The sequence below is a fragment of the Gossypium hirsutum genome, chromosome D12 (assembly GCF_007990345.1).
Source record: "Gossypium hirsutum isolate 1008001.06 chromosome D12, Gossypium_hirsutum_v2.1, whole genome shotgun sequence".
Lineage (NCBI taxonomy): Eukaryota > Viridiplantae > Streptophyta > Magnoliopsida > Malvales > Malvaceae > Gossypium > Gossypium hirsutum.
The window spans coordinates 13,203,404-13,229,363 of NC_053448.1; the positions used below are offsets into that span (position 1 = coordinate 13,203,404).

Consider the following 25,960-nt stretch of genomic DNA (forward strand, 5'->3'; position numbering starts at 1 on the left):
TTTTCATACATGGCTAGTCTTCATCTTTCGTCCTTCATGGTATCATCAAATTTAAGTGGCTCACTATCTACAAATAGAAAAAACAAATCATTAATAACTTCAGTAGCATCATACAAGTCACAGATACTTCTCATTTTTTGAGGTTTTTCACTCGAGCTTTCTTCGGAAGTTGCTTCATGGATGGAATAGGAGAAGATGGAGGAGTCATGGCTTACACTGGTGCCATAGTGTCTTTTTCTTTCTCAAAAATAAAGAAAGAAATCATAAGATTGTTCTTCTTGTACCTCCCAATTCCAACTTGCTTGTTCATTGAACTCAACATCTCGGCTTATGATAATCCTTTCATTGCTTGGGTTGTACAACTTGTAGCCTTTGGAGTTTAAGTCATAGCCAATGAAAACATATTTTGAACTTCGATCATCAAGCTTCGATCTATCTTGGTCGGATACATATGCATAGGAGATGGTACCAAACACTTATATAGATGTCTAACACTTGGCTTTCTTCCACTCCATGCTTCTTGAGGTGTTATGCCATTCACATTCATTGTTGGCAAGTGGTTGGACAAGTAAACTGCATAAGAAACAACTTCGGCCCAAAATTCATTGGGCATATTCTTTGCCTTCAACGTACATCTAGCCATGTTAACAATAATTTTATTTTTTCTTTCCACTAAACCATTTTTTTGAGGTGATCTAGGCACCGTTAAAGGACGAAAAATTCCATGCAGTTCACAAAAATCATTGAATTCATTGGAAGTGAATTCGCCTCATCTATCGGACCTTAAAGATTTTATCTCATAGCCACTCTCCTTTTCAACAAGAGCTTTGAAATTTTTTAATACAACAAAGGTTTCAAATTTTTGCTTTAAGAAGTAAACCCAATTCTTTCTACTATAATCATCAATAAAAAATAAGTATTTACTTGTACCAAATGATGGTGGATTGATTGGTCCACATATATCGGTATGAACAAGTTGAAGAGGCTTGATTGCTCTTGATGTTGCTTCTTTCGAAAAGCTTGATCTTGCAAACTTACCTAGAAGGCACACTTCACACAATTGATTAGGATGGCTAATGGTTGGAATTCCTTTAACTATCTTCTTTTCTCTAAGAAATTTGAGTGCTCCAAAATTCAAGTGACCAAACCTCATGTGCCAACACGATGCTTCATCCTTTACTAGTAGCCTTTAAGCACGTTGCTTCAATTGTCTTGAGATTCAACGTAAACATTCTATTCTTTGAAATGGATACTTTAGCAACCAAGTTGGCATACTAATCTTTTAGCTAAAGGAAACCATCTTTTATGTGAATTTCACAACCCCTTTTAAGGAGTTGTCCCAAACTCAAAATATTGACTTTTAACTTGGGAACATAGTAAACATTGATAATAAGGCTATGACCACCATCTTTTACTGAAATTAGAATGGTACATTTCCCTTGGATTTTGAATTTCAAAGAGTCTCCAAATGAAACATTGCCTCTAACATTCTCATTAAGCTTCAAAAAGGCCTATTTACATCCATCCATATGGTTGTTTACTCTATTGTCAAGATACCTTATGCTTGCATCATTGCTTTCTTCATTCTTGAGTGCTAGCAATAAAGTTAGCTCTTCCACATCTTGTTGATCTTTAACAAGATTGACTTTCTCTTCATTTTCGTTAGAATCATTTTGGCATTCCCAAGAAAAATGGCCAAAATTATTACAATTGTAACATTCAACACTAGACTCTTCATACCTCCTTTCATTCGATCTTCAATAATTACCTCTTCATCTTCCATTCGCTCTTCCATAATTTCTAGTTAATAGGCTCCTATTATCATTGCTTCTATTTTCATAAATACTTTTTCCATTACCTCTTTAGCCATAACCTCGTCCTCATTCGTGTCCACAGCCTCGACCTCTTTGGTTCTTTTATTCTCGACAATCTTTCAAATACACCTTGGCTTTGAGAGCTTGTTCTAATGACTCATCTTGTACCCTCTTGAATTTGTATTTTCATGCTTATAACTCACCTATTACTTGTTCAATAGTCATGGAGTCTAAATCTTTTAAATCAACGACACAAGCCACATAATCAAACTTTGGAACCAAAGAACGAAGGATCTTTTCAATAACATGAACATTTTCTAAGGTATATCCATATCTCTTCACTTGATTAACAATAGCCAACACCCTTGAATAACAGTCCGAAATTGACTCAGATTCCTTCATCTGCAAAGTTTCAAACACACCTCGTAATACTTAGAGTCGAACCTTCTTCACTTTGTCAACTCCTTAGGGAGAAATTTGGAAAATCTCCCAAGCTTCCTTTGTGGTGTTAGCATTATCCACTATTATAAACATCGATTCATCCAAAATTGATAGATGAGGTTGAGAGCTTGTTGATCCTCATTCCTTATCCTCTCCAAGACATTCCTATCTTGTTGCGACAAAGATGCCTCGGCTTAAGGAAAATCATAACAATTTTGTGTGATCTCCCAAACATCTAGTAAGCCAAGTAGAGTCTTCATACGGAAACACCAATTTTCATACTTTTCTTTTGTAAGATAAGGAATTTGAATTGGAAACATTCCATTGTTGGCCATCTTCTCTCACTACCGAACCAAGCTTTGAATACTACTTTTTTGGAAGGAGGTGGAAGAGAAATAGCTTTTAGGAAAGAAATGAACTCACTTTGTATTAAACTTTTTTCTTCTTTCACTCTCTCTTACCGTGCTTCATAACATACAACTATTTATATACTAGTTGTAAGTGACTATTAGTTTCAACACATTCATGTATCCTAGTTAAGTACATGCATGACTACTAGATACATCTATTCTAAATACATTTATTAAACTAGATACATCTACTCTAAATACATTCATTAAATAAAAGTACATGTAAGTAATGAACAAGTATATTCTAGAATGTTACAAATTATAATATCCAACAATCCATACCCTTGAACAAATCGGTGAATAACCTGTCAAACCTAGGAACCCACGTAGCTCCTTCATAGTAGGAGGAAGTGGCCAATCCAAAACAATTTTAATTTTTTCTTAGTCTCCCTGACTCCACTAATTGAAACCATATGACCCATAAATGATACTTGTGATTGACTGAAGAGGTTATATACCAAGATGTCTTCAAAGAATACTCAAAGAAAATTGTCGTAAGTACGGACAGAAAAGGTCCTTCATGGTTGCTTGGATAGTTGAGGGGGCATTGATGAGGCTGAATGGCATTACGATAAATTCATAATGTCTTGAATGGGTACAAAAGGCTATTTTGTGAATATTATGAGGGTGGACATGAATTAGGTCATGATTAGAGTGAAGGTCAACTTTTTAAAAAATGACTGCTCCATTTAGTTCATCAGCATTGAGTATGGGGTATTTATCGAAACACATGTACCACAAAAAAGTATTTCTTTTAGACGAGAACAATACTAGTGAATGGACTTTTTTTGGGACGTATAAAACCTGAACTGAGCAATGTGGTGAATTTCTCAATTTTCAAATTTTTGGGTGTAATATTCCTATAGGGTCGTACGTTTGGTGGTTTAGAGATGGGTATTAGGGGAATGTTGTGTGCATGTTGACGAAAAAGGGGAAATCTTCTAGGTTCGTCAAAAATAGCAGCAAAATTTTTAAGTAGATTTTAGAGTTTTGGTGGAATTGAGGTACCTTAAGTGTCTACATCTGTTGAAAGATATTGAAACTGAGGTTTTAGCATTTTGGGCGGAATCCCTTGAAGCTTGTACTGCCATCCATTTAAATTAAAATTTTATAAAAGTTGAGCCCAATTTGCTTTTATCGTGTTGAGGGATGCTAACCACTGAATACTTAAAACAAGATCGACTCCACTCATATAAAAAGGATAATATTTTGGGTAATGGCAAGGCTTGAAAGCTAAACTTCCAAATTAACCCAAAGATGATTGCAATGTATGATTTGTTCGTTTCCAGTCTGTACGCTAAATGTCGGAATGAATTTTGCCGAAATTTGCGTTGAATCTACCAGTTGTTCATATGAAAAGTTATGCGTCGAACCACTATCCACAAAATCAAAACCTATTTCCTATTTAATGCTCACTGCAATTTCATGGTGGCATATGAGTTCTTCCATAAAATTGTATGGAAAGATATCTCAGTAAAGGAAATTTCTAGGTCAACTTTGGTTGCACAAGAATCTTCTACTTTTTAGATTTGTCAATTTCCATGGGTATGAGTACTGCATTACGACATGGATGACCTGGGCTAAACTTTTCATTGCCATGAAAACATAATCCTTTGGTAATGTAGTTTTAGTGTCTAGCATACCATGGTCGTGGGATAGAAGATCGAAACTGATTTTGTGATGTTGGAAGGTTTGTAGTTTATGAGGTTGCGGTGTTATTAGGGGCAACAATTGTTGGACTGGGTTTGGTAGTATAGTCTAAGTACCCCTTTGGATGGGCGGTGCTTGTGGTGAAATGGAATCTTTTACCTCACAGCTACAGTAACTAATATTATCGTCATCATTGTTTTTAACCTTATCGAAGATAAATGCACTTCCCATTCAAAAGTAGAGTTTCGAGATCCATGAGAAGTGCTCAACTTCTATTCGAACTCAAATGCCAAGCTAATGGCTTTATAGACAAATCATGGTTTGTGGATTTTGACATCGACCTTGAGATCATCATGTAATTCATTAAGACAATTCTCAAAAGATAGTGTTCAAGCCAATTTTTAACATAAGTAGAGCATTTAGTAAATTCCTGTTGTATTCTTGCATAGTTCGTAACAAACTCTGTTCAATGATGTCGGAAATGGTGATTTTAGAACCCTATTTTTTATTATCGAGTCAATAAATATTATTAATTTATATTTATGAGTTTATTATAGTGTTATATTAATTTTTCGTCTAGAAATTTTATTGATCGGATAGTTAATTAGGGTGCAATGATTAAACCGTAAAAATCGTAAAAGTTAATCACTATTGAATTTTTGTAACTAAAAGGCTTAATGGAAATTGTTCAGGGGTTTATCTGGAAAATAGACCCTAGTGTTATGGCATGGCCGGTTAAGACATAAATTTTGGACTTACTTTTTATGAAATTTGGTTAAAAATTAAGAAATAATAATAAACAACAGAAACAAAAGTGTGAAGGAAGAGAATAGTTCCATTCTCATCTTCTCCACGGAAAACCTTATATAATGCATACATAGTATGCTAAAAACATTAAACCAAAATACGTTTTTCCATTAAAAATTTATAAAAAATATCATAATATATGTTAAAAATATTTAAAATTTTTGAATACTTTTTTTAATAATTTATATATACAAAATTTGAATATAAAAATTATTAATTCAATTTTTCAATTTGAACTTTTTATAATTTGAATATATATAAAATTATTAATAAAAATTAAATATATAAAATTTGATTTTTTTTTTCAATTTTTTATAATTTTTAAATAATTATTAATAAAATAATTTATATTTTTAAATTTTTTTATAGTTTTGAATTTTTATAATTTTAAAAAAAATTGCTGACGTAGTATGCATCATTCCACATGACATGTCATGTGTCATGTCCTAGTGGTTCTCGTCAACCATGTCAGCACCTTTAACAATTAAACCAGTCAACTAACGGTTTCCGTTAACGCAAAACCCTAATTGATTATTTTCTTTTTGGTCATTAAAGACTCAATAGAGTGCATTTTTTTAAGAGCTCAGTTGATTTTTTTTTCATTTTTATTAAAGATGTTTTTACTCATTAAGCCATTTTAATTTGCTTATATTTTTTCATGTAATATATATACCTTTGTATTCTAATAATTGTATTTCAAAGTATAATGAATTATTGATACAAAATTTTGAATGATTTTCTTTTCCCTAAACAAAATTGTGTTTAACTATTTATGTGATATAAAAAAGTTTCGTTATCTAGTTCAGTTAATTTATCAAAATATTAATTATATTAACAAGTGATTGGAAGAAAAGAAAATGTATTTTTTTTAAGTATTTGGATTGAATTTGAATCTAAAATCAACATTATTGAAAGGGCTTTACTTAAATCCTACTCGACCTAAATAGGATTAGGCTTAGATAAAAGAAAAATATTTTAAACTTTTAACAAATTTATCCATTAAAATTATAAAATAATAAATTAAATATTTTTAAGTTTTAACAAATTTATCCATCCTAATTTCACAAAAGAAGCTCCATCCTCTACATATAAAAGAAAAAGAAAACAAATATGAGCTATGGTTGATGGGCCTCTGAACTTTAATTGGAAAAGAAAAGTGACTTCACTTCTAGCCTGGTCTTTTTTGTTTATTATTATTGTTATTGTTTAGGGTAAATTAGAATACAAGTTACTCAACTATTGTCATTTTTCTTTTTTGGTCGTCAAATTATCATTTTTTAAATTTGGTTACCTTGCTTCTATCTTTTTTGGTCACCCAATTATTAATTTTTTTAATTAATCATCTAATTAATCGAAATTGTTTTTTTTTCTTTTTTCTTTTTGTTAATTGTCTTAACACTCACATAAGAGGGTAAGGTGACAATTGAAGAAATCAATTTAATAATAAATTTAACTCTCAATTTTTATATATTATATCAATTTAATCATAATTTAAAAATTAATATTCAAAATTTAAAAATAATATCAATTTGATATTATTTTAAAAAATTCAAAGAAATTTATAAAAATACATAAATATTTTAATAATATATATAAATAAAAAAGGTGTGATAAATAAACATATACGATTTCAATTGCCGGAACCATCACCGTACAATCCGTCGCAGCTTCCCAGAATGTATTTTCACAACATAATGGCCTTTTTCATACCTACTAAATTATTGCAGATTTATAACATAACTATTGTTAAACCAAAGAACACAGAACAATGACACCCACAAAACACAGTCACCGACAAATTCATTACATGACAAGGACACTGATAACACCGAAACCAGAAATCTAAAAGAAAAGAAAAGAAATAGTAGAAAAATAAAGAGAAGAAGAGATGCAGAATAGAGGAAATGTAACACCTCACCTCCTTACATGCGGCTATATATGAAACAAATAACAGAAAGAAACAACAAATTGTACGATAAGTTTTCCTATGCACAAAACGCATCTTTTTATTAAACTTAATATGCACTGTTTAACTAATGTCCTTCAGCCCAATCAATTCCTTCAGCCCACTTGTCATTAGAAATGGTCCATAACAAATACCTTCCCCATGATAATATCCTTGTCCTCGAGGATTGTAATGAGGGTAAGCAACCTTCATCTTCATCCATAATTCTCAAGTGGCATCTTCAGGAAATAAGTTTGCCCATTAAACCAAAACCTCGGTTGTAGCCACATTTCCCTGCTTCACAATTCTTCTGTCTGTAATTCGAATAGGTTCTTTGACCCATGAACCATGGTTATCCACTACTGGCATAGAAGCTTGTGTAAGAACATTGCCAACATGTTTTTTAAGTTGGGAAACATGGAAGGTAGAATGGACCTTCGATCCTTGTGGTAATTACAACCTGTATGCAACTTTCCCAACCTTATTGTCCACCTTGTATGGCCCAAAATACTTAGGAGCTAATTTTTGGTTTAGCACATTCCTAACCAAATATTGTTTGTAAGGTTGAAGTTTGAGGTATACCCAGTCTCCTATTGCAAATTATCGATCTGTTTTGTGCTTGTCAGCTTTTTGTCTCATTTTATCTTGGGTCTGTTTTAGATAAAACTTTAGCAGTTGTCGAACAGCTTCTCTATGTTGCAAACTATTATCCACAGTAGCCACTAAGGAGACTCCAGCTAAGTAGGGTGTATGGTGAGGGGGATTGGCCAATAAGGCCTCATAGGGTGTACTCTGAATAGCCAAATGAAAAGTGGAATTATACCACCACTCAGCTAAGGACAACCAGTTGATCTAGTCTTGAGGTCTCTCTCCCGTCATGTATCGGAGATAGCATTCCAAGTATCGATTAAGCACCTCTGTTTGACTATCAGTCTTTGGATGATATGCAGTGTAAAAAGAAGCTTTGTTCTTACATTTTTGAACAGGTATTGCCAAAAATGGCTAATAAAAACCTTATCTCTATCAGATATAATAGAATTAAGCATTCCATGTAACTCGTAGACATTATCTAGGAATAGTTGAGCAACAGTCATGGCAGTATATGGATGCGATAAAGCCATGAAATGGGCATACTTTGTGAGATGATCTACCACAACAAAAACAATATTCTTCCCTTTAGAACAAGGCAAACCTTCTATGAAGTCCATGACACCGAAGAGCAAGCTCGCTCCAGTATTGGTAAGGGTTGTAACAGACCCGGAGGCGCCACCGTTTCTGACTTGCATCGTTGAAAAATGTCACATTCTTTTACCCTTTTTTTAATATCATTGGAAAGGCCATTCCAGTAGAGTTGACTACTAATCCTCTTGGTTGTTGCATGAACTCCCGAATGACCCTAGTGGACTGTCATGGAACAACTGAAACAGTTCTTGCTTCAAATTGAGTACATTACCAACCACTATCTTTCCCCTTCTTCATAAGAATCAACCATCCCAACTATACTTAAGATGTTTGTTGTATTGTAGTGCACAATTTCTGAAGTTTAGAATCAACCAAGTAAAATGCTTGGACTCGTGAAAGTAGTTGAGAGCTAATATTGGTGCTACTGGTGAGCTGAAACAATTTCCCCTCCTGTAGACATGGCTACCTAGATAAAGCATCAGCAACAACATTACTCGAACCTCTCCAATATACGACTTCATAATCGTAACCAATCATCTTAGCAACCCATTTCCGCTAAAAAGGTGTGACTGCCTCTTGATCAGCCAAGAATTTTAAGTTGTGATGATTAGTACGAGGTAATAGTGCCATTTTTTAACAGCCAATAAGGCAACCATCATCTCTTTCTCATAGACTAATAAAGTTTGGTGTTTGATTCCTAAGGCCTTGCTAAAATAAGCCACTGGTTTGCCTAACTGTTGAAGAGCTGCTTCTACACCAAAACCCGACACATCCATATCAATGCAAAATTCCAATTGAAAGTTTGGATGGACAAACACATGAGTAGTACACAAGGTTGTTTTCAACTGTTGGAAGGCTTGAGTTGCTTGTTCATTCCAATGCTAGGCATCCTTCTTGAGTAATTCAGTCAAGAGTCTAGCCATGAGACCATAATCTTTTATGAAACGTCTATAGTACCCTGATAATCCAAGGAATCCCCTCAATTCCTTTATGGTGGTAGGCGAAGGCCAATTCTCGACACAAGTCACCTTCGATTTATCTATGAAAACAGTCCATTGGGAAATAACATGCCCCAAATATTCTACTGCCTTCGTCCCAAAACAACACTTATTTCTTCTAACAAAGAGCCTATAATGTCTCAAAATTTGAAAGACTTCACGTAGATGAATCAAATGATCACCCAAAGTAGTCGAGTAGACCAAGATATCATAAAAAAAGCCAAGACAGTCTTTTTTAGCAAGTGTTTAAAATAGAGTTAATTAAAGCCTGAAATGTTGACGGGGCATTGGTGAGGCCAAAAGGCATCACCAAAAACTCATAGTGACTTTCATGAGTTTTGAAAGTTGTTTTGGGAATGTCAGCTTCAAACATCTTGATTTGATGATAACCAGCTCGCAAATCCAGCTTGGAGAAGATCTTGGCTTGTCCTGATTCATCTAGGAGCTCTTCAATAATAGGAATTAGGAAACGATATCTCACAATGAATTGATTAAGTTGTCTATAATCCACACAAAGTCTCCATCCTCTATTCTATTTCTTGACCATTACCACTGGAAAGGCAAAAGGGCTACAGCTATCCATGATGATGCCAGCCTGAAGCATTTCTCTGACCAATCGTTCCAATTCTGATTTCTACACCATAGGGTATCTATAGGGCCTAACCTTCACTACTACTTTTTCATCCACAAGAGGTATGCGATGGTCTTGAAGTCTTGGTGGAGGTAAACCAACCACTTCTTAGAAAATACTTCCAAATTTATCCAGGAGCATCTGTAATTCCTTGGGGGTGTCTTTTGTAGTAGCCATTGACAAATTCAACTGATCAACACTAGTTATGAAAAGGGTACAAGGGTCTATTTCTCCATGGATAATTGATAGAGATTTGGTGGCTTGCCCTTGGCTCATCAATTCAATGTCTCTAGGCAGGATGCCTTGAAAAATGCATGGACTTCCCTTGGAAGAAAATTGCATAACCATCGAGTCAAAATTCCATGTAATTGATCCCAACAGGAGAAGCCACTGAATTCTCAACATAGTATCGCACCCCTTTAATGGAAGTATCATAAAATCAGCAAGAAAATTAGCCCCTTGCACCTCCCACTCCAAGCCCTTGCAAATTCCTCGAGCAAACAATTATCTTCCATCAGCCACTGTTACCCTCACTTGTTGTTGTAGGTCCACTGGTAAAGCCAACTTAGTGAGCAACTTAATATCCAAAAAATTATGAGTACTTCCAAAATCCACCAAAAAAATAGTCTTGGTCGTGCATATACTTGCCTCAAATATCATAGTGTGAAACCCTTGCGACCTTTTAATCGCATGAAGAGATAACACTGGTTTCTGTTGCTACTCACCCTCCTCATTAGACTCTTCCAACTTGTTAGAACATCCAAAAATCTCATCTGCCTCCTCTTCGCCATGAAACTTCTACAACATCTGATATAACTGACTTTTCACACACTTATGACCCGATTGGTATTTGGCCCAACACAAAAAATAGAGCCCTTTTTGTTTTTATTTTACCATAACACAAGACTCATACCTCTTGAGGTCCCTTTTTGTTCGAGATGATCCTAAATATGGTGAATAACAAGATTGAACAACAGAGCTCGATTAGGAATAATGAGGTGTCCTGACCACAGGAGTAGATGATACATTTCCAAAATGAGATAAATGGTTTAAACTAGTCAACAACTCTCTCTTGGGAAAGAGTTTCAGTATCTCTTCCACCTGTCTAGAAATATGAAGTGCCTCGACTAATGATTGAGGCCTAAACAGTTGTAAATATTTACTGGCTTCCAATTTTAGATTACTAACAAAAATACTCAGCATATAAGACTCAGATAGCTATAATTGCGTTAGGAGACTTACAAAATGATCGTAGAATTTGTCCACCGAACCTTGCTGCCTCAAGGTGATCAACTTAGCCATTGTATCCCAAAACGTGCTAGATCCAAAACACTGATTTAGACTATAAGCGTAACATGTCCAGTCTAATATGTGGAGACCCCCGTGTTTCTATGGGTATAAGTGATGCCAATCTAGTGCTCGGCCCTCCAAATGCATCATCACTGTGCGTACCTTATCTGTTTTAGGAATGCCTTTAGCCAAAAAGTACTGATCCAACTTTGACCACCATCCACGATAATCCAACCCATGGAATCGAGGACACTCGAGCTTTTAGAAATGTTCCTGAACCCATCCAGATTTAAGTATGTGAGGATTAGGTGGTGGAGGAGGAATCTCCATGGAGTCTTTGGGAGGAGAACCTAGTAGAGTTAGACCCAACACTCCCTTCTTTTTAGAGGCTGGTCCTGGCTCCGAAGCTGTAGGGTGCCCCAGAAACTACTCCAGCATAGATCAAAGTTCCAAATACAGATCTTCCGTAAACCTTTGCAACTTGGCATCCCATTTGGTTTCCAGTTGAGCCAACTCCCCTTGCTTTTTGACCATCTCTTGTTGTAGCACTGTCATGTCCTTCTGTCCACGAGTGGTAACATCGTCCCCCATCATAGGAAAGACCAAGCTCTAATACCTTTGATAACACCGAAACCAGAAATCCAAAAAAGAAGAAGAGAAATAGCAGAAAAATAAAGAGAAGAAGAGATGCAAAATAGAGGAAATGCAACAGTTACTATATTTTCTTCATAATCAGGTCATTTCCTTACATGCGGATATATAGGAAACAAATAACAGAAAGAAACAACAAACTCTACGAGAAGTTTTCCCATGCACAAAACGCATCGTTTTATTAAACCTATTGTGCACCGTTTAACTAATGTCATTCAGCCCAATCAATTTCTTCAGCCCACTTGTCATTAGAAATGGTCCATAACAGACACCATCATCGGAGATCTATTGCTAAATCCAAACAATATCAGGTATCATCTTGTCAAAAAACATGTCAATAAGAGTTCCTTTTCTTGACACCCAACATTCGAACATCAAATGATCAAAGCTGAAATTCTTGGAATCTGAAGACAAACGACGAACTTGAAATAGTCTAAAAATAAACCGCATAAAAATACAGAAACAGATGGCAAGGTACTTCGTTCTTCGATATAATCTCCATCGGAGGTTCAAAACGGTGTGATTTTGGAACACCGAAGTCGTTAACGTTGGATGGGTTGTGGTGACGAACTTGAAATCAACGCCAGCTTTGAAAGCTTTTTTGACGAAACAGACCAATGAGTCTAATGAGGTGGCACAGAGAAGGAGGTGGAGCTGGGGGTATTTTTATATATTTTAAATTTATTATATATATTTAAAGTATTTATGTATTTTAATTTTTATATATTTGTTAGAATATTTTAGAATTAGAATTAAATTGAGATTATTTGTAAATTTTGAGGATTATTTTTTAAAATTATAACTAAATCGATATAATATGTAAATGTTGAAGCCTAAATTTATTATTAAACTATATCGTTTAGTTGGGTGATCAAATTAAAAAAATTGATAGTTGGGTGACAAAAAGGAAAAAAAGACAATAATTAGGTGATCAAATTAAAAAAATTGATAGTTGAATGATAATAAAGAAAAGGAGCAATAGTTGGGTGACTTGTATTGCAATTTACCCTATTATTTATTTTTCTTTTGATTTTCGTCAATGATTTTCCCTCTCTAGGGTTTAAATAAAAAAAGGTTCTTCTTCCTCAATCCTCACCAGAATTAAATGTCTCTACTCTTAGAACCCTAATTTTTGTTTCCGAAGAAAAACAATGTCCTCGTTCTTTGCAACTCCACAACCCCAACAATCTCCGCCATTGTTTCAGCCCCAACAACAACCTTTCCAGCAAAGCTACAGCCCTTTTTATCAATCCCAGCAGCAGCAGCAGCAGCAACAACAACAACAGCAACCACAGTTGCAGTTTCCACAACAGCAGCAGCAGCAACAACAACAACAGCAGCAGCAACAACCCCTTTTTCTTTTTACTAATGACAAGACTCCTGCTAGTTACAGCACCAAATGGGCTGATCTCCATCCTGATTCTCAAAAATTTCTGCTTCAAATTGAGTATGTTCTCAATTCTTTCTTGATGGGTTTTGTTTTGCATTCTCAAAAAATACAACTTTTTGGCTGCTATTGAAATTGGTTGATGAAAACTTATTTTTGCATACGTTATGATATTTTAATAGTGTTTACCTGGAAAAGTGCGGGGCATAAGTTCCTCTTCCTGATTTGGTTTATAGGTTGAGCTTGGATATTGACATTATTATTGTTATATGGCGCTCTGAGTAGTGAGTAGTGAGTGTTGTGATTATCATCTTGGAATGTAGGGAAAGGATATTGGAGTATAGGGATGAAAGCCAAAGGTTAGACCAGTGTACTCGCCTTTATGATTCTTCGGTTTCCAATGAAGGCTTCGAGCTTGATGCCAGCCACATTGTTCAGGTTCAACCTTTGCTTTCTTTTACATACGGACTTGTGCACTTGTGCTTCCTTCAATTTCTGCATTTTTCTTTCTGTCAAACTTTCCTGCTTCTTAGACATTGCATTGATAGAGTAGATGAGCGATAATTATCTAGTTCATTTTCGTTGTCCTTGTTCACTTCACTTGTATCTTATTTTGGTGAATAATCTGGAATGCCTTGTTATTTAACATGAATCTATTATATTACGCCCTTATTGTAATCTAAGTAATGAAAAATATTAAGAAACTAAAACTAGTTGCTCTTGTTGTGAATATTTGGACTAGCTCAAACTGTATTCTACTTTTACTTTAGATGTATTGTTGTCTCTTTTGTGGTTAGAAGGGCTTATGTTACGTTGATGCAAATAAGTTAATGTGTTGGACCGTGGTCATATCTGGTCCATTGTTTCAAACTGTGAGTGGTTCATGAAGTTATTTCCAAACCAATTGATCTGAGAACAACTGGAATTTAGTTAGAGTTAAGTAATTACCTCCATGCCAGTTTTCTTAGCTGTCATCTCTTAGGTTACAATTTTGAATCATTTGGTAGATTTTCTGTGAACTATGAAGCATTTTATGTCTCAATGGTATATATAATCAGCCTTCAGTTTTGGAACATATTCCTTGCCTGTTGCCTGTTGTGCTGCTTAGCATTGGTTGATAAAATGGCATGGTTGCTCCAACAGGAACTCGGAGGAATCAGTACTGCCATGGAGAGGCAGAAAGCTTTGCTGCAGGAATTGATGAGTACTGTGAAAGATATGTTAAGGAACACAGAGGTTGCTGTTCGTTCTTTCATGATGCTTCGGCCACGGTTTGTTCATTCAAACACAGGAGGTGCTTCAAATGCCACTGCACCATCCCAGGCTCCAGGGCCAACAACAACACCAGGTTCTGGTGCTCAACCAACTGCTGCAACCATGGTACCAGTTTTTGATTTTTACCATGGGCTTCCAAAGAAGCCTTCTCCCTTTCTACAGTATACAGTTGCTAGATTTGAGAAGTATTTGGGTGAGTGCCGCCAGTGGATTGATGAGTTGGAACAACTTCTCCTTTTGAATTCTGATAGAAACTCTATCAATCACGCATCCTCTTTGTTGCAATCTCTTCCAAAAGTCATGTCCAATGTGCATGACTTTTTTGTTCATGTGGCTGCCAAGGTAAAGAAGCTACCTGTACTTTTATCATTCTGTGTTATGTTTTGTCTGGTTGACAGTACACATGTAGTCATATGCTAAGGAGCAGATAAATATCTAGTTGTTTGAACATTTATTAATTTTAATTGAGTTGATGTCAGGATATTTTTGTTTTTCTATATAGTCTATGCATTATGTTATAACATGCATCCAGGATATGATCTTAAACTTTACTTTGGCTTGCACTTTAACACCTGTCCATCCCCACCCCAAACAAAACACTGAAGAAAGAGGATTTGACTTGTCATGTGATCTTGTATTGTGCAGGTGGAGAGCATTCATCAATATATTGAATCGATGAAAACAGCTTATCTTGCTGATCACCGTCACAGAGGAGATGTTAATGATCCTTTTCTTGAGGCTGATAGGAGAGAAACTGCCAAACAAGAAGCTGCTGCTAAGAGGGTACATCCAACCTTGCATTTACCTGCAAATTCACAACCATCAACTCAAGTTGCTGGCTTGTTTGCCAGCTCAGCAGCTCCTGCTGCAGCCTCTGCCCCACAGACTTCTGCAGCGACATCAGCAGCTTCCTCGGGAGGTGGATTGTCTCTTTTTAGTACACCGTCCTCTACTCCTGCTTCTTCCATGCCATCTTCTCTGTTTGCAACTCCAACTACCGGTGCTTCCATCCAAACATCCCTTTTCAGTTCCTCATCGAGATCTCTCCTAGGATCTGCATCCACTCCCTCTCTTTTTGCTAGTACCGTACCAGCTTTCGGCTCTACTGCATCTGCTGGAGGTTCACTTTTTTCAACACCATTTGCATCTGGTACCTTCTTATGCTATTATAATCTCTGCAATTGCTTCTTTCTATTTTCACGAAATGTCATTTTGAGATCATGCTTGGAATTTTGCTTGAGTAGCTGCTGTTTTTTACATAGGTTGATAGATTTGATCTAATTATTTTGTGGTCTGACTGAGTTCATTTTCCTTCCCAGGTGCTCCAACAGGGTCTGGTGCTAGCTTCGGGGCTGCATCTGTGAGTAGAATGTTACCTTGACTTTCCTTTTATTTCTTTTCATTTTTCATTATTGATCATAAAGTATAGGCATAGGTTCGAAGAAGACTAATTCCGAGTCTGCATCAGTCGGCATTTTCACATGGGTTGATTATATTTCTCTTACTTGACCTTGTTGACGTATGTTCATGCAGAAATCATCAAGGCCAAAATCTCGGACTGCCCGGCGTTAGTCATCATATCTTGAATATGGAAATCCTGACGCTACTCTCTTCACTGCGATGATCATTTGAACATGAAGGGGCCACATATTTCGTTTTGACAGTATCCGTACCCATTATATTCCTTTAAGTGCAATGTCATTAGCTCTTGAGTTCAAGGATCTTGTACGCATGTTGTTGATATCCAGGAAAACAAGATTTTTAGCTTTGACGAATATCCTGATCTTATTTTCAGTCATTCCAGCATTGATTTGTTTGCTACAAGATCCTTGTTACTGTAACATTGTAGAACACATTGTAGGATTTTTTTTTCTCTTTTTTGATAAGTAATATTTGAAACTATTATTCGTGTGAAGATATAAAACATCATGGGCAAAATCACATTTAGTTCTGAATTTCTGTTGTTAAACTAGAAACATGAAAGGAAATCGTATGTTACTGATCTTTTCATGTTCCCTTGCAACCTATGGAGTTCAGCTTCTGCATCGTAAACCCGGGGATGCAATTGATCTCCAGACGTGAACATGTGAATATTGTTCTTATCTTCAATCCAGCTTAGCCCAGGATCCTTTTCCAACATCAAGCCTCTCATCTTTCTCCTCATTTCTGCAACATCTTGCCAACTCTCTGTTGCAGCATAAAGATTTGAAAGCAAGATATGGGTTCCACTATCTCTTGAATCAACCGTTAAAACCTGATTCGCTGCATGAACTCCTTTTTCCAGGTTTCTAAAAGTGACACAAGAGCTTAGCAATGTTCTCCAGAGTTCCAAATTATCTTCACTATATGGTGATTCTATAATTATCTTCTCTGCCTTGTCCAATAATCCGGCTCGACAAAGCAAACTCACCATGCAAGAATAATGCTTGGGTCCTGCAGGGCAACCACTTTCCTTCATATAACCCCATAATAACTTTCCTCTCTCAACCAAGCCACTGTGGCTACAAGCAGATAGTAGAGACAAAAATGTTACTTGATCTGGTCTTAGTTCATGTTTTAGAATCTTGTCGAATAGCTTCAGTGCATTTTCTGCCATTCCATGTAGGCTATATGCCCCAAGCATTGCATTCCAACACTTTAAATCAGGGTTAGAAACCAATGAAAATATGGATTGAGCAGCTTTAAGGTTTCCATTTTTGGCATACATGTCAATCAGACTACCACAAACAGACATTTCAACATCATATCCAGATTTTATAGCCTGAGAATGAATCATCTCACCTTGTTTTAGCATTGCAAGGTCAGCACAAGCACTTAATACTCCACTGAGAACAAAGCTATCAATTTTGTACCACATTTGACACATTTCAACCAACAGTCTAATAGCACTCTCCCCATCAGCCAATCTAGAATAACCCATAATCATTTCAGTCCAAACCATCACATCTTTCTTCAAGATCATACTAAAAACCTTCTGAGCAGATTCACTACCACCATTTCTGAAATACATGGACACAAGGGCAGTTCCTACAAAAACACTACTTTCCAACCCTGATTTTGTAATTTGACCATGCAGGGGCTTCCCATAATCAGATGCCAAGAGTGCACTAGTTGCAGAAATGACAGCAGCAAAAGTGTATTCATCAGGCTTAAGAAAATACATTCCCTTCAACTCAACAAACAGCTCCATGGCTCTTATGCCATCTCCATGCTCTGCCAATCCCGCGAGCATTGAATTCCAAGAAACCAAATCAAAGTTTTGAATCCTGCTAAAAACCTTCAACCCCATTTCAATATCACCACAATTGCAATACATGTCAAGCAAGGCATTTTCCAAAGGTAAATCAACTACTATATTAGAAACAACAACTCGGGCATGGATAACTTTCCCACACTCATAATTTCCCAACTTACCGCAAGCATTTAACACCATGGAATAGGTAAATGGAGTTGGAAAAACCCCAAACTTCATCATATCAAAAAAGAGAGCCAGCACTTCCTTTATCTTATCATTCCTCAAGTATCCAAATATTGTAGAATTCCAAGAGACATCCTTGCCATCTATGCCAGCAAAAACTTCATTAGCAGATACCAAATCCCCACAATTCGAGTACATCCCAAGTAGCGAAGTTTGAACACAAACATCACCTAGAAATCCAGACTTCAGAAGAAGAGCATGTAGCGACGAACCAATCAATCTATCCTGAACAAATGAAGCAGCTTGTAACAAGCTCGTGAATGTGGCACCATTAGGCCTTAAACACTCAAAACCCATCTGGGAAACCAATCCAAAGGCTAAATTAGCATGGTTTAAAGATCGAGAATACGCGGAAATGAGCGCATTGTATGAAACTACATTTCTATGGGGAGTTTTATCGAACACTTTCTTGGCATCTGAAAGGGAGTTGCATCGAGAGTACATAGATACAAGGTTGTTGTGGAGGTAGGGAGACGGGGAATGGAGGCATGTTGTGGAGGTGGTCAGTAGGAAAGCGTGGAGTTGACGCGCTTTTTTGAGTGTTGTTATGGAGCTGCATTTTTGTACGAGGGACGCTAGATAGCAGCTTTCGTATGACGGTAGCATGCACGCGGCCAAGGAGGTTTCTCAGTTCTGCAACTCTATGAACTGAATCAATCCTAAGTATGTTCGGTCCCCCAAACAATTCAGTGTCGTGGATCGATCCTGAAACCCTGTTCTTAGAAATAAATGAATGAGTAAATAAATAACTAAAATAACATTACCAAAGATGAAAAATTGGGTTGGATTTACTGTTTTCCTTTCAATTTGATTCCTAAATTAAAGAAAGACAATACCACATCACTGAGTTTGTTTACGCAATGAATTCAATAAAAGTATAAAACTTGCCCAAATTGGTAATTTTACACTTGTATATAAATACAACATTGCGGTTCCTTAAGAAAGATGGGTAAAAAAATGTCTTCACCGTCGCTCACTGAGTCTCAATTTATTCGTATCTGCCGTCTGATCAACGATTCTCTCCATCCTTTCACCGTCCGTTCCATTCTTCTCCAAAATTTCAATTTCCCCTTCATTTTCTTTCTCTTTAATCTTATTGTTATTTCTTTTGCTATGTCAGGTATCAGAGAATTTGTCTTTCAGCAAACAAGAAGAGAAAAACCTTCTTCTCATTCTCTCTCAGGTTCCCCTCTTTTCTTCTTCTCTAAAACTCCTACATTGAACCTCCTTTCATTACTTAACTCTATTGTCTGGTTTTCTTTTCAGGTCTCAAATGAAACTCGCCGCTTGATTCCGTCGGCTGACACCTCTTCTCCATTAAACCCAAACTCACAAAACCACCATTGTTTATCCAAATCAATATCTCACCTGGTACTTTCTTTTTCTTTTCTATTTTGTTCATTTTTTTAGTTTTTTCTTGAAATCCCAAATCGCCAAATCACATTAATTCTCAAATTTTCCTTTCAGATTCCTTTGTTAAATCTGGAAAGCCTATACATTCAACATTTAGCTGGCAATGTGCTCGTTACCTTCTCTGAATTTCTAGCCTCATCCGTATGTTAATCAAATTTAAAGATTTTATTTATAACTTTGAAGTTTGTTTTTGCCCTCCTTTTTCTTAGTTTCTTTTCTTGTTATTGTAGGTAAAAACCTGGGAATTTTTTATCCATTCGCTCTCTATATGCTTAGAATTATCAATCTCGAACATATCTTCGTGTTCTTTTGAACCTTCAATAACTGGAGCTGGAGGTTCTGGTTCTGACTTATTGAATCTTGTAGGTTTATTTAAGCCTAAGTTGAAAAATACCAGCTTGTTTACAGTAGCTGGAATTATCCGCACGTTAAGAAATATACTGAAGTTTTTGAAGGAAGAGTGTGATGATGAGCTTGTTCTTGTGCTTTTAAATTCGATAAGCTTTTTCATTTCGAATGTGCCTTGGGATTCAATGGACGAGATCTTTGGTGGAAATGGTGGTGAAGATGATGAACGGAATGCTTTGTTCTTGGGGAATTTTATTCAGCTACTATCTTCATTTGTTGACCAAATTAGTTTTGCGGAAGGGTTAGACAATTCCCTAGATAAGAATGTGATTCTTTCCAAAATTATCAACCTTGTGCCTAAACTTCTATATTGGTCCCTTCGCAAGGAAGGCAAGTGTGTCAACACATGCATCTCTCGCTACTTCAGCCACAAATTATTGGTATGTGAATGTAGATGTTTTGCTGCTAATCAATCCTGTTTTACTTTCACATACAAGCAGTCTAATTTGATTGACTTAAGCATTTTGCAGGTTTTGATGATCAGACTTAGTTTACAAATACCCCTAGATTTTTTGGTTCTTGTTTCCTGGTTGCAGCTTCTCCATAGTTACTTTGAAGACCTTTTATATCAACCTTTAACTGATGTCATGAATCAGGATGATTATCTAGAGGACTCTCCTTTTATGTTAAGTAATTTTGATGGAGAAGTACATAGCATGCACTCTCGCCATTTACAAAGACAGGCCATTTTTCTTTTCTTGAGGTGTTCCTTCAGTTTGATAAATCTTGGAAAAGCCACTAGGAAGCATTATTCTAGTGCAACTGTGAAGTCATCCATAGATGTTGATGCAATTTCGGAGCAGAGTTGTGGTAGAGAGAAAGGTTTATTAGAGATTTATGCATGGCTTTCGGGACATGTTGTGGTTGATAAGCTTGTTGCCCATGAAATGTACAGGGAGAAGTCCATAAACTTTTCATTTTCCCTCCTCAAACTGTATACGCATGAGGTCAGTTTGCTGCAGCATTGAAACTTTGTTAAACACTATGTGTTGTTTCTTTGTCTCTTTGCGTGTTCCTTTTCCTGAAAATTATAGCGCATCATTATCATTATTTTTGTAAGCTTACTGCAATTATTTGTGCATAAAGAGTTTATTAGTTGCTCTAGAACTAGTTATTTGTTTGTTTTTTTCCTCATCTAGGCTTTCTTAGGGTGCCATTTTGTGATTCCTTATTTGTCTTAGGATGACATATTATTCAAATTTCTCTTGGAACTGCTTTCTCTGCAAGCCTGCGAAGAACAAAAGTGAGCACAAATATCCTTGTTGTTACCTTCATTTTGTTTAATGATTTTTCTTCGGTTATTCTTTGACCTTTTTCTTGGTTTGTCTACAGATTTCACAAAGAAAGACTGGCACCTCAAGATGAGATGGAAGATGTTCTTTTTCATGTTTCATATATTTTTAATCCCATACGCCTGTTTCATCTCTTCCTTGCAGAGGCAAGTCTTTTACACCCTAATCTTATCTCGGCTCCAATTTTGTTGTCCAATAAAAAAAATGTCAATGGGAAAATATGTTTCTATTTCTTTTATTTGAGTAGGTCATAGATAATCCCTGATGTTATGTGTTTCTGTTCATCATCTTTAGTTGCACTATGATCATCAAGTTCTTCTTGATTATCTTATCTCGAAAGACACAGGAATTAGCTGTGCAGAGTATCTCTTAAGGTATGTATTTTAGTTTCCATCTACAACATGCTGTTTCTTAAACTTGGCCGTACAAGGTAGCGTGATAAGACAGCTGTTTTGTTCATTTCCTTTTTACATCTGATTCAATATAACTTGTCATACTTTTCTTCTGGGGTGTGGCCTTTTGTTTATTGTGTAGGTGCTTCCGCATCGTTTGTGATTCATGGCAAACATTTATGGAGTTTTCAGTTTACGGGAAACTAAGTAATCAATTATCTAGCAAGAGAAGAAAAATTTTGTCAGAAAGCTCCAATTTTAAGATAGAGCCGTCATCTGGACCTGTGAAAACGATTCCTTTGTCCCTAGAGAAGAAATTTAATGGTAACCTTGAATATAGACACATGAAACAAATGTATGAGCTAGCCAAAGGTTGTTTGCTTTCTCTGAAAAAGTCCGTGGAGAACCTTCACCTGAAGAACTTGTTCCCGTACAACCCAGAAGTTCTTCTTAAACGGTACTTCATTTCCCTATTACGGTATATTCCTTTCATCAATTCTATAAGGCTCTTCATATGTTTATAAAAGTTCTGTCTCTTGCTTCAATTGCAGCCTAGAAAGATTTCAGGAATTGTGCTTTAAACATTAGGATGAATACATGTTCTGAGGAATGAAAGCCCTAGTCAGGTAACTGAGCTGTCTATAAGGGTTCTTTGTTTCCCTGTTTTCATTTTTTGGAAAACATTCTCATCATTTTCTGATGTTTGTTTGAGGAAAAGAAAGTTAGTCAAAAAAAACGTTTTTGCAGGTCAATGGAAAATAACACTCATTTTCCATAAATTGTCTTACGGGCTGAAAGTTTGTAAGACGTTTTACAATTTCTTTCTCACGTCTCTAAAAGCTTTCTCTCCAGGTACGATTTGCTTCAATATTTGCTTCTCTCTTACAGATTTTCTTCTTATCTAAAAATTTCCTTCATCTTACTAATTTTGTCCAAGTTTTGGTCTTCAACCCTAAACCCAAATTCTTTCATCTTTGCCTCTCTTCATGGGTTTCATTTTGTTGTTTGCTTCTTATATATATATATGCATGTGTGTGTGTGTGTATTCCCTTTAATCTCTTTCACTCTCATACTTCTTTGTGTTTCTCTTTTTAAAATTTTTGGTTCTTGCTTGATAATATGATACACTATTTTTTCATAGATTATGAGTTGTTTATATATATACTTTCTCTATTTATAACTAAAACCCCATGGATCTAACACTCAAAATCCCGTAAAAGCATTGATCTTTTGAATGGATTTTAATTTTAGTCCAAATTGGAGTCCGTTTGATCTACTTTCTCAGTTTACATTCTTTGCCATAGTTTTGTTTATCTAATTTTGTGTGTTACTAAAGTCAGGATGAAGGGAAAGATTCGAATTTAGAAAATAAGGATGGAATTGAAAGGCTAACTGGATATAGAAGAGTTATCTAGGTAATTGTTTTCATTTTCAATATAGTCTTAGGTGACATGTTTGTGAAGTTGAACCAAAACAGAAGAAAGTTGGCAGTCAATGCTAATTGTGAGATATCTTGGGAGATAAAATTTTTGCTGTGTGGGAAGAGAGAGCGAATCGAATACCATTTGAGGCAAGAGTGGAGATAGCTTTGGATACAGGGGTTGCAGGAGTATAGCAAGTATCTTCAATTGTGAGGTATCCTAGAGATAAAATTTCTGCTACAATCCCATGAATGCTTCTGTATTATTATTATTATTATTATTATTTGTTTAGTTGGTTTGGCTTTGTGTAAGCATTACGTTTAGGCTTGGTACGGTGAAAGAAAATTGGAAAGTTGGAAAATTGAAGGGGTACTGTTGGTCTTCTTGATTGAAACAGTTTAAATAAAATGAATAAATGTCAAAACTTCAGTTTCGGTTCAATAAGTGAAGAGGTGTGTGGTCCTCAATCCTACACTTGTTCTTAATCTTCATTGGTTTTTAGTCCTACGTTGTGTCTTCCCTCTGGATGTAGGCCCCTCAATTATTGGGAGGGACTAATATTTTCTTAAGCTCTCTCTTTGTCGGATAATTGGACATTCGGCATTGCAGTATATCATATTTTTGCAAATGATCTCAATTCTATTCTTTTTCATTCAACTTGGAATATTATCTTTTAAATATAGTTTTTTTTTTTCACATCCTACCATCACAATCACATCATCATGAATGAGATTGTCTTTTACATTGTTCTATGGACTCTTCAGTATTGGTTTGAACAGAAATAAGATGTAGAAACTATGTCATTATTTTTAAGGTTCTATTCGCTCCTACTTATATTTTGACATGCAAATGATTTATTGACAAATTAAACCTCAAGGATGTACTGAAACCCAATAATTGTCAACGTTTTACACTGACCAAAACAATGTACCGAGCATTGAATGGAGCATGGTAAGAATATCAAATTTTATAAAAATCTTCTACAACTATTCTTTATAGGACAGTCTTTAAATATTAATAGATGGAGGAGAATCGAGAAACTTTTGTTTTTGAATTGTTAGTGTTGTTTGGTATTTCTTAGTATACGTGCAAATGGATTTCTGAGAGTTCTCATGTCTCTCCATAGAGACATAGCTATCTATTTGGATAGTCACATCTATTAATAATGAATATGATTATTCATTACATATTACTTGAATAATCACAACTTTTGTTAATAATCAAGTAACATAAGTTTTAGTATTTGAGAGACATAACTAATCACTATCAATAGTGACAATTTTTTGTTAACAACCAAGTGATATAACTTTTGAATCACTTGTAACCTTTCAATTATAACTATTAAAACATTATAAATGTTTTGAAAATATTCCAACGATCTTCTCACATTTTCAAAATATTCTAGATTTCGATAATTTTGGAAATCAATTATATAAACGAAAGTGTTTTACGATTGAACCTTTACCTTATGAAAACCTATTAAAGTTAATTGAAATTGCAGGTAGACTATGCTTTAAACAAGCTATTTCATTTGATTAATTGAACACATCTCACACAACGATTTCAACACTAGTTACTTCACAATATCCAAATAAACTATTATGACCATATTTGTAACTTCCTTTCCAAGCTTTACTATTGTAGTTTTGATATTCAATTGTCGACTATATGATTCTCTTCGATTCTTTCGTCTGGCTAAGTGATATGGATGGAACAATGAAGATCAATGGTTTTAATTGGATTACCTATTTACTTTAGCTTATACAGAACTATAATGGTAACTCTTAGCTATTTTTGAGAAGGAAAAAAATAAAGAATATGCAAATGTTACGGGCCTAGAACTTTAGTCTGGCAAACTGTGTGACCTTAGGCATTTTTTTGCTTTAAATCTGCCTAAGTCAACCTAATTCTTGAAATGTGAGAATCCTCTCAAAAATTTCCTAAGGCACCAAAGATAAAGCGGAAGTAACTAAAAAACAAAAGAGCAACGGAAAACTTGGAAAGCCACAGGAAAGCAATTCACACCAAGTGTTTAAGTAAATACTCTCAAATATATTCTTTGTTAGTTATATGACATGTATCTAGGTTTAGTCAATTTTGGCATAAGATTATGTTATATGCAATATTGAGAATAGAATTTGGATGTATGGATTTGGTTGTTGAATGAAATAGGCATATGAGTTCAGAGTATAGTTTGCAATATGTTAAAAGCTGCAAGTATCTATGGCTTAATGAATAGGCATAAATGTTTAATGTTTGGAATGAAATGTTATTAATTAGTTAACATATAGATGAAATGGCATTAGTGCATAGATGATGACAAGAGTTTTGTTATGTTAGAATCATAGATATTTCATGCTTTAGTTGGACTCATGGTTGCTGTATGTATACTTGTTGATTTGAAAATGCAGATTGATGATTCAAGTGAAAATTGTAGAAATAGTATGTGACGTCATGACGTTAAACGCATGTCATTGTGACGATGAGCCCTAAAATAGTATATTACGTCGCGACGAGGAACTCCCTCATGTCGCGACGTTGATCCTGTAATTTGAATATTTTATAATTCAGTCCTTATTCGATCTCAGGATAGCTTTAAAGCTTTCTTAAGCTTGTATAAGACCCACGAATGATTAATACTCCTGTTTGAATGTTTAATGATGTGATTAGTATTTATTTTGATCGTAGTTACTCCAGCAACGAATGTAGCACACTATAGCTCAAACCTAACAATCGGGTCGGGAATAGGATGTTACAGCTAAACCTACGACACGTTTAACTCGAGAACCTGAAAAAATGCTAATCTTGTAATAACATGTAAATCCATGAACAAATACGTCTATAACTCTAATGTCATGCCATACGTATCCTAACCTTTTACTAAGTTCACTCGGGCAATACTTTTGTATAAATGTTAATATCAAATCTTATATATATTTAATTTTTAATTTACAAGGCATATAACCAATCAATAATCATATTGACACCTTGTATTATTTCCATACAACCAATATTCACATGAATTTACAATTTAGTCCAATATAAGACATTTGTGCCAAATTTCCTAATTCTACT

General features: G+C 35.4%; 3 protein-coding genes across 6 annotated transcripts; 2 read left to right on the forward strand and 1 right to left on the reverse strand.

Moving 5' to 3' along the window:
- The first annotated feature begins 12,879 nt into the window (after nt 1-12,879).
- LOC107945314 (nuclear pore complex protein NUP58) lies at nt 12,880-16,383 on the forward strand. Its single transcript, XM_016879274.2, has 6 exons — nt 12,880-13,266; nt 13,530-13,644; nt 14,350-14,823; nt 15,127-15,631; nt 15,801-15,841; nt 16,015-16,383. The coding sequence occupies exons 1-6, from the start codon at nt 12,971-12,973 to the stop codon at nt 16,051-16,053; spliced, it is 1,470 nt and encodes a 489-aa protein (XP_016734763.2). The 5' UTR covers nt 12,880-12,970; the 3' UTR covers nt 16,054-16,383.
- Nucleotides 16,384-16,429: 46 nt separating this feature from the next.
- LOC107945312 (pentatricopeptide repeat-containing protein At3g50420) lies at nt 16,430-18,803 on the reverse strand. Its single transcript, XM_016879272.2, has one exon. The coding sequence runs from the start codon at nt 18,563-18,565 to the stop codon at nt 16,451-16,453; it is 2,115 nt and encodes a 704-aa protein (XP_016734761.1). The 5' UTR covers nt 18,566-18,803; the 3' UTR covers nt 16,430-16,450.
- Nucleotides 18,804-18,881: 78 nt separating this feature from the next.
- Nucleotides 18,882-23,513, forward strand: LOC107945313 (uncharacterized). 4 transcript variants are annotated; one of them, XR_001696478.2, is made up of 13 exons: nt 18,882-18,994; nt 19,080-19,142; nt 19,226-19,330; nt 19,427-19,513; nt 19,603-20,160; nt 20,251-20,727; nt 20,962-21,023; nt 21,113-21,218; nt 21,367-21,446; nt 21,607-21,921; nt 22,016-22,090; nt 22,212-22,316; nt 22,801-23,513. XR_001696478.2 is itself a non-coding variant. In XM_016879273.2 (12 exons), exons 1-11 carry the CDS (start codon nt 18,905-18,907, stop codon nt 22,050-22,052), a joined length of 1,980 nt encoding a protein of 659 aa, XP_016734762.2. In that variant the 5' UTR covers nt 18,882-18,904; the 3' UTR covers nt 22,053-22,090; nt 22,212-23,513. The 4 variants fall into 4 exon arrangements, 1 of the variants encoding a protein (XP_016734762.2); XR_001696479.2 differs by having other exon boundaries at nt 22,805-23,513; XR_001696480.2 differs by having other exon boundaries at nt 22,905-23,513.
- Nucleotides 23,514-25,960: the final 2,447 nt, after the last annotated feature.